General features: G+C 33.7%; 2 protein-coding genes across 2 annotated transcripts; one reads left to right on the top strand and one right to left on the bottom strand.

Annotated features, from left to right (window-relative positions):
• Window positions 1-1,227: 1,227 nt before the first annotated feature.
• Window positions 1,228-4,951, top strand: LOC133186659 (uncharacterized). Its single transcript, XM_061321899.1, has 6 exons — window positions 1,228-2,141; window positions 2,599-2,701; window positions 3,131-3,306; window positions 3,778-3,930; window positions 4,404-4,526; window positions 4,791-4,951. The coding sequence occupies exons 1-6, from the start codon at window positions 1,450-1,452 to the stop codon at window positions 4,900-4,902; spliced, it is 1,359 nt and encodes a 452-aa protein (XP_061177883.1). The 5' UTR covers window positions 1,228-1,449; the 3' UTR covers window positions 4,903-4,951.
• A 596-nt stretch (window positions 4,952-5,547) lies between these two features.
• On the bottom strand, window positions 5,548-7,940 carry LOC133187132 (uncharacterized). The gene is made up of 3 exons (XM_061322489.1): window positions 7,600-7,940; window positions 6,489-6,579; window positions 5,548-5,936 (listed from the first exon to the last, which is right to left on the bottom strand). The coding sequence occupies exons 1-3, from the start codon at window positions 7,906-7,908 to the stop codon at window positions 5,557-5,559; spliced, it is 780 nt and encodes a 259-aa protein (XP_061178473.1). The 5' UTR covers window positions 7,909-7,940; the 3' UTR covers window positions 5,548-5,556.
• Between the last annotated feature and the right edge of the window lie 1,189 nt (window positions 7,941-9,129).

Below are 9,129 nucleotides of genomic sequence, written 5' to 3'. Positions count from 1 at the left end.
TCTCGTTCAGTAGAATTGATTTGGGATGGGAGTGCAGAGCTTACTTTTGAAAGAACAGAGCTTCTCATGGATAGAGTACGTCTTTGTATTTGTAAATTTAAAATATTGATTGCTTTTGCAGATGGCCTATTTTGATCAGCATCTTCTCAAATAGATCAATACGTATATCAATAAATTTTCCTATTTAAAAAAGAATTGAACTTAGACTTAACCATGAAGCCTCAGGGAAAAATATCTTTGTTGAGGTTGGCTCATTCTGATCATCATGTTATAACTTGACAGGAAAATCAAGATGTTCCAACAATTGTGCCCTTCAGAGTTAACATTAATGTAACAGAGACAGGTTTTGCCTCCGCTTGGGATTGAACCAAAAACCTCTGACCTGCCAGTCCAGTGCTCTATAAATCAAACTAGAGGGAAACCCACTAGGCCAATCTAGTAGGATGCCATTATCTTACACTACCACAGTGTGGTATCTTGGCTTATTTAGGTTATTTCTAACTTCACAGGTAGAGCAGGATGAGATAATTCAAATACCACCATTAGGGTTAATCTTTGCATTGATCTTTGACCTTGTCTTTGGCAAGTTATATATGTATGTCTTCCTTGTGAATGACCTGTTTAGATCATTGTTTAACTTTAAAGATTTATTACAATGCGAGGTATTTGGATGCAATTTCTACCATCAGAATGGACGATTGATAATATTTGATCTTGTTCATTTCTGCTACATAGATCACATATGCAGGATATGATTTAATTCCCTTTTATCACCATTGGGTTTTATGTTGATCTTGAGAATTGACCTCATTGTTAGTAAATTAAAAAAATGTTTCTGTTTATTGATGATCTAGGTACTCTGGTTACCATCTTCTGATCAAATGAGATATTTTCAATTACACTACAAATAACTACATTATGGATACCCAATCTTAAAAATTCATGTAATACATGTAGTGTAGTGTAAGTTAGATCTAGATTTTGATTTGATCATCAAATATTAAAAGCAAAGAACTCCCATAAATGTGCTGAATTTCATTATTACAAAAGATTTTTTTTATTAGACTATGTAAGAAAACAACTCCTAGATCCATATCCGGATTTGAGAATTCCACGTCAACATTTTGAATTTTATTGTGCCAGTTAAAGTTCCGGTAGTGGGCGTAATGGTAAACAAACCCTGAAAGTTTCAGAGATTTTCTTTTTTTATGTGGATTAAAGAGAACATAAATCAATACTCACATATATTTAAGGAGAAAAATGAATACATAAGTGAACCGTACTAAACACAAAATATTGTCAAGTATAAATAATTGAGAGATTTCAAACGATGTCAAATGATGATGCAATTGCTCTTTGCGAGTCTGAACGTAATTCTTAATTGAAGAAATATCCATTGATGTCAGTATATATCCTGATACCAGATTTTTAAAAAAAAGGGAATAAATAATGACTGAAGCTACAACTGTTCGGTATTTCATTGTGAAGTGTGCAAACTTCACTTCACTGAAAACTTGCATCACTTCTGAAAAGTGGGCATGTAGAGATAGGGTCTCTCCTCCTCACCCTCGTGAAATACTATCTGAGGCTCTTAAAAACGGGAAGGTGATCTTCATATATAGTGTTAACAATTGTCATGGCTGGCATGGATATGCAGAGATGTTGACGCCACCTGACAGTCAAAATGACGAGAAAGCAGTTCAGCAGATGAAAGATGGTGATACTCAAGAAACCAAAGAATTTTCTGAACAAACTGAAATGTCTGTCAACCTTTTAAATAGTCATTGGCATTACTTCAAAGTCAAATGGATGACCCACTACACAGACCACTTTGGAGAACAATGTTTATCATCAAAACTAACTGAAGATATTTTTGTAGACAATGCACCACTGAATCAAAGTAGAAATTGGCAAGAAATTCCACAAGAAGTAGGTTCAAAGTTATGTTCTCTGATTGATTCCTTTTATGGAGAACTCAAAGAGAAGCGAGATCAAAAGTTACAGAGGGAATTAGAACGTATACCTCCTCCATTTTACAATTCAGAGGAGATTTCTAGTGAGGAAACATGGAGAACAATTGTAAACAAAGTGGAGAAAGACCTTGGAAAAGTTATCCTAGCATGTCCTTTTGGCAGCCAAAGGTTCTTCATATATATTATTATCCAATTTATTTATTTTGTGGCGGTCAGACGGGTTTGATTGCCAGTGGCCAGATAGCTCAGTTGGTAGAGCACCTGACTGGAGATTCAGGGGGCCCGGGTTCGAATCCTGGTCTGGTCCGCTGCATTTTTCTCCTCTCCTTTTACAGTTTCAAAATTATAACTGTCCTTGGAAACCTTCAGATTTATAAAAACCCTCAATCTTATTTTAACTTGAAAAATTTTCCTTCTTCAAAAAATGAAATGACTTTGATATGAGCAGGGAATGCTTTTACTATATAATTTTTATTGTATACACAACAAACATCAGAGATTTAAATGTTCCTACTAATTTATGTACATGTATTTTAACTTCTGTATAGAAATGGACATTTTTTCAAGTTTTAAAACTGTGTACTGGTATTTTACTCTCTAACAACTCTCAAACATTAAATGTCAGGTACAACCTTAGCACACCAGAAAGTGACACAGATATGTTTATTGTTTACCAAGCAAAGACCAGGGATGTGCTTGGGTTTCAACCACCAAAACAGACAATAAAGGTAAAACATAGGAAATATCATTAAAGTTTGGGTAAAAATTAGCATCAGGCATTTGTAAAAAGCTAGACACCTTTAGCAATGCTTTTAAGAACTTGTAGCTACCAGGTAATTGGATTGGAGAGAGGGCTTAAAAAGACTTAGGCATCTGCCCAACTTGGATGGCAACTTTCCCAATTCCTGAATTCAACATTAGTTTTATGCTTATTATTTCCAACTTGTGCATTCCTGTACTTCATCAATTGCACAATCCGCCAGAGAGATTTTCAAATGTTAGCATTTAAGACCCAGTATCTTTTATTCATTGAATGTTTCCAAAAATATAAATGAGCTGCTGGAAACCTAGCTCAATCATTTTGAAAGTGCATTTTCCATTATATGATGTCAAAATTTTCATTAATTGAAACTTTATCTTTTTAATGACTGCAATAGAACAGAGAGAACCAGCAGTGTGACTACACGATCCATGAAGTGTTCCGCTACAGTGAGCTGTTACTGAATGGAGATGCCAGATGTGTGGAGACTTTGTTTCTACAGGAGGAATCCATGGTTAGAACCTCTACAGAATGGCAAGAGCTAAAGGAAGGAAGGAGACATTTCCTGAATAGGTAAACTGTTTAATACTCAGGAAATTTGTTATTTGAGATAATTGTCAAAAATTGCAGAAAGTGAACAGTGCAGGATAGATGCCACTTATCATAACGAAATAATGAAATGTTATTATATGACCAAACATTTTATATTATATACGTTGGGTTCCCTATCATATTTAAAATATCCATCCATAAATGTTTTATACTTAAAAATTTATATCATTATCATCTCTGGATTATATTTATGCTGTATTATATTGTATTAGTAATGATATTATGAAAAGTATTTCACTCAGAAGATGGACCAAGATTTATCATTAAAGCAATTATCCATGCATCCTGTTACTTATAATCTGGTTTATCTAATATAGCATCTGTGATATTGGGAAATTCAACAATTAAATGTTGGATTCAAGTGAGTTAGAGAAAGGAGATTGTCATATTCCTAATATTAATGGCAAATCTTTATCATCTTGTATGGAACAGGGAAACTCTCAATAAATATCTCAGAGATGCTCAGGGAAGCAAGGGCACCACACAGCTACAGAAGTGGTGTAAAGATCATCCAGAGGTGGAGGTACTGCCACTGAAGATGTGCAAACTGCTATATGTCATCGTTCGCCTCTTACAGAATGCAAGGTACAATGTAGAACATTTCAACAGATAGTTTGGACTTGGAAGTGTTGCCGACAAACATTGGGATGCGTACTAGTGTAGAATGCAAAATTTGCATCAACAATTGGTGAAATTTACCCAGTTTTCCTCTGCTAAGACTTGCTCTGGTGTAAAACAGACTAATGGCTTTTCAAGTCAAAACTATTGATAGATATGTTATAACATTATGGATGATCGTTTCATTCATGAACATATAGCGCTAGGCTATACATATACACAGAATACACATGTACACTTTATAATTATGAATAGCATTTGCACGCAAATATCACATAACAATGCAGGCATTTTATAAAATGTGCTACTGCTGAGTTATAAAATCTCAAATATGTTTCACTCCTACGTAAGGTTTATAAATGCTGTAATCTATGCTGATGTGTTTATTTCTGTTTGCTACTTTGAGCCCCTCATTATACAATGTAAGTGTTGTATTATAGGGACATTGTTGTGGGAGATGAACTACACGTCTACAGAGGAGAGGGAACTCTTGAGAGAGACATATTGATGACAATTAGACAGGGGGGATTCCCAGTTGACAAGGCCTGGGAAATCATACAAAAGTAAGTCCATGTAGTCAACACACATGCATTCATGCAATGAATGGATGGGAAATTTTTTGAAAGAATCTCTTAAAAGAAATTTCAAATTATGTACCAGCCAAGTGCTATTTACCATTTTCTTTTACACATAATATATATATATATATATATATATATATATATATATATATATATATATATATATATATATATATATTTCACTCAAGAATGCATCGCTTTTTATTCACTGTCACAGATCAATCGGTGAACTTTTTTTTCATGCAGGTTGGAATCCACCATTTTGGACAGAAAAGATTCTGTTTCAGAGAGAACTAAGGAATGTGTAGATTTCACAGAATCCTGGCTACTAGGATTGAGACATAAGGACTTCATCTAACTAAAGTTCTCAATGTGGAAAAAATAATGTTACCATTCTTGTATTTATAACCCACTTTAGTACAATAAAACCTGCTATATACATGTATTGATAACTAGAAGCAATAGTTATTAACTCTTGGAAAGTAAAATTTTAACACAGCGTTAGATTGATTGGGGGGGGGGGGGGTTTAAACTGATGCACAGGAAATCAACACTGAAAGAGGTATGGTATTTTGCTGAAAATTTACACCTCTTTTTCAAAGAGTACTTTGCTCAGTTTTGTAGATTAATCTTTCTTTGCATCCCTGCAGCTGATATATAAATTATGTAGGTTATACAAGTAGTATTATGTCTATCTTCGCTAGTCAAAAGTGACGATCCACCCTCCCCCCCCCCTCCCCCGTTCCCTTTTTAAGAAAAGGGGCGGATCGTAACTTGGCTAGTGAAGATGTGTTTGGCCATGTAAACTTGACCTTTAGATTCTTACCCCCAAGTGTCAAAAAAGGGACACATGGATGGATCATCTTTTTTATTTAAAAAAAAAAAATTAAATGTCTAAATTACTTTTTTAACACTTTAAATTATTTACACTTTGAATATTAATGTGAGTAAACAAACTTTATTCAGCTTAGTCACACAAAATTAATAAATCCTCTGTAATGCAACAGCTATATTATTCCTTTTGTCCTATATAGCGTATTGATATTGGTGTTGTCTTTTCATAAACACTTGATATTCCCGACACAAACACGCTCAAGTTGTCTCCCTTGTCCAAAAGAAAAGTGTCCCTTAACACACTTTGATGGAAAGCCATAACTTCCGCGCGTGCGGCGTAAGATCGCTGCATCAAGGGTGACAGGGCTTTTCCTTTATGTTTATAGAGCGCATGCATTGTTTTTGTGACGTTGTGGGTGATTTTGACTGTCGCAATGGTCGTTACTTCGTACATGCCTTTCTGAGGAATTTCTATGGAGTCTTGTTTCACTATAAAGTTTCCCGAGGAGGCATCGTTTGAGTTGCCATTTGCTATAAATACGCTGGGATAGGTGTTATCTGAAAGTAATCAACCGTTTTTAGTGACAGTTCAAGAATATTCGTAATACAGTAACATTTATTTGATACAGCTTTTTAACGTACATTATACATTTAATCCAGGCTTATAAAAATATTGTTTGGGTAGCATATTCTAATATTGCGAATAATTGAGACAGCCAACACCTGCAGGTCTGTAGCTCGGTCTGATAAAGATGGACGATCAGAGTCCATCCCATTTTTTTTTTCAGATCAGTCAAGTTATCATTTCAACATTTTTTAAAATACTCTCCATAACTCCACTTTTCTAAAAAGTGGAGGGGTCATTTGCAAGGGAAAAAAATCGACTACAAGCATTACTTAAATGATCGGGGGGGGGGGGGGTTACGACACTTCTGTAACTGATATGCATATGGTATCTTCGTGCCCAGTCGATATGTTTTTCTGTGAAGTCGATATAGCTATGGATCGACCTCATAAAGGGGCTATATTTGTATATACGAAAGTTACTCTATATTCCTGGAACCACTCTCTCCCTTGCCGGACTTTGATTGAACAGAAATCTGACCGTACCTGTTTTAGTTCCCGCCTTCAGGTACCGTTGGATGGCGGCTTCCGGAGACTTGATTGTTGGATGTCGCTGATGAAACAGCTCATTATACATCTAGACAAAGATAATTATGTAAATCAGTATTTATATATATATATATATATATATATATATATATATATATATATATATATATATATATATATATATATATATATATATATATATATAATGACTAGTGCCGTATCAAATTGATAACAGGAGTTTTTAAAATCCATATAGTAATTTAGCAAGAGAAACAAACTCCTTTTATAATCAGTTAATAATTAAAAAGAGAAATTAATAAAATGTTCACTATATTATAAAACTTCTTTGATCCAAAAATAAAAATGAACGTAATGCTTTATTTGGAGCTTAATTGTCTCAAATGTTTGAGTAAATGTATACACATCATATCATAGAACAAATTGTTTATAACTCTATTATGCAGATCTATGAGTTTTTCCCTTCTCGGCCCTAAATAAGATTGCAATAAATCAGATATCTTTCTTAAAATAAAATTTTCCTCCATCCTAAATATATATACACACGCGTCAGTATAACTAGAAAATTCCCTATTGAAATATGACATTGTCCACCTAATTTGATACAATGCAGTCGGTCTATTGATATCTTCAAATTTCCACTTGAGAGGAAATATATTTCTAACGCACTAGGATTAAAGAAACAACATTTTCTAAGTTCAATGATCGTATGAAATCTTTAAAAATGGGTAACTTAGCAGAAATACCCGTCGGAACCTCTCGGAGAGGTTTCCGTTCATTTTCTAATCCCCTCCCCTTTGCTCAACAATGAATGATTCATAACACTTAAAAATAAGTTATCTCTCAGCATAATTTTCGGAATTATTCTTTTATAATACATAGTTTCCAAAAAATGTAGCGTGACGTACTGTGCTTGCCATTTCTGTAAATATAGTATATATGAGCTTTATGTTGTTTGAATAAATTACAATTAAGTCTTTAAATATTCAATATGATAAATAGTATACCGCCTGTGAGAAAAAAAAGCGATTCCATTTTCAAATCTATTCTTTCGTGCAAAACGAAAGTAGGTTCAAAAATATTGTCTCACCAATGAAACAAGGATTTTATTTGAATCCACGGAGGGGAATTTTAATTGTCCATCACAAGAAGCAGAAAAATTACTCTCTGGCTCCAATTGTTGAATTTTTCGCAAAACTGAAAAAATGAGTTTCAGTTCGAGGCAAGACACACAAAGAGAAAAACACAAAAACAATATAACAACCAAATCTTGACAAAAATGTTTCCTTTCAGAATTTTCTTTGTCTGTGTCCGACATCAGTTTTTCACAATCACCGTCAGAAACATTTTCCTCTTGGAGTGACGATTTCTCCTTTTTCCACCAAACTTGGAGGCGCATCTTGATTCTTATGTTATACTTTCGCTTTGTGTAGCTCGAATTGATATCGAAAAACGTTTTTTTTAATTCCAAAATAGTTTCAAGGTTTTCCCCGATTTTCACGAATTGTAGAAAATACACCGGAACTTCCTCATATCAATGAATGATTGACAAAGATCTTTAAAAAAAAAAAACCCTTAAAATATCAAGATGGTTAATACATGTACTATAGTTTTATAATTTATTTTCATGAAAAACGGTTTCCGTCATCAATAACCTTAGCAAATTCATCAATTGATATAGGCCTATAGTTAATAAGAGAGTTACCTTTTCAGGTTAATGAAAACTGTACACTCTTGCATCATGTACACATGTATTTTTATTTGATATTGTTATATTTTGTTGTTTTACACAATGAATTGAATAGTATATGTGTATAGCTTGCTTGTTATAAGTCGGTATAAATATCTCGTTATCAATACTGCGTAAACCTATAGTGCATTAATGATATAAATCTACAATATACATATTATCGTAGCAGCATCCATTTTATAATGATTGTATATTATGATTTTATCATTAATCAACCACCATATGTAAGCCAAATAAAGATCCAACGTCCACTAGGGAAGTGACACGAAATCATTGTGATCTTCCTAGTCCGTGAGCTTGTATATATACATATAGTGGATGTAGGCGAAAGTCTGTCTACTTCTCTAAAGAGAATAGTATACAGTTCATTGGAGAATATTACATTATTGTAAAAAATATTGTCCACTAACGATAAAACGATACAAATACATGTATACCATTAATCATGTTAATGAAAGGGAAGACAGTGATTTAGTATATTCTCCAAAAAGAACACTGTGTTTATAAATCGCAAATTCTATTTGTAAAAATGGAAATTATCATCGAATTGCCATCTACAATTCGAAAATATACAGGTACAGACGGAGTTTGAAAGGTTTTGATAAAGGTTTAAATTACGCCAATGTTACGAATTATTTTCATGCACGTATATCGCTTGTTAAACTTTGATCACCCCTGCAGAATAAAATAATGATAGCCTCTTTTTGAACTCGATGGTCTTCTGTGGAGTGCGTCTGACCCTATGAACCCGAGAACTTGTAAATAGTACTTTAAGAAGACCCTAGCGATTTAAATTACAGTCAAACAGTCTAACCGATAGTGTACTCTTCTTCGTCTAAAACTTTCCTGAGCACTTCTTTAATATCGCTC

Source organism: Saccostrea echinata, unplaced genomic scaffold (genome assembly GCF_033153115.1).
Source record: "Saccostrea echinata isolate AGI-Se365-2 ecotype Australia unplaced genomic scaffold, CSIRO_AGI_Sech_v1 ptg000014l, whole genome shotgun sequence".
Lineage (NCBI taxonomy): Eukaryota > Metazoa > Mollusca > Bivalvia > Ostreida > Ostreidae > Saccostrea > Saccostrea echinata.
Note: the sequence above shows the minus strand (reverse complement) of the source record. Positions and strands in the feature narration are given on the sequence as shown.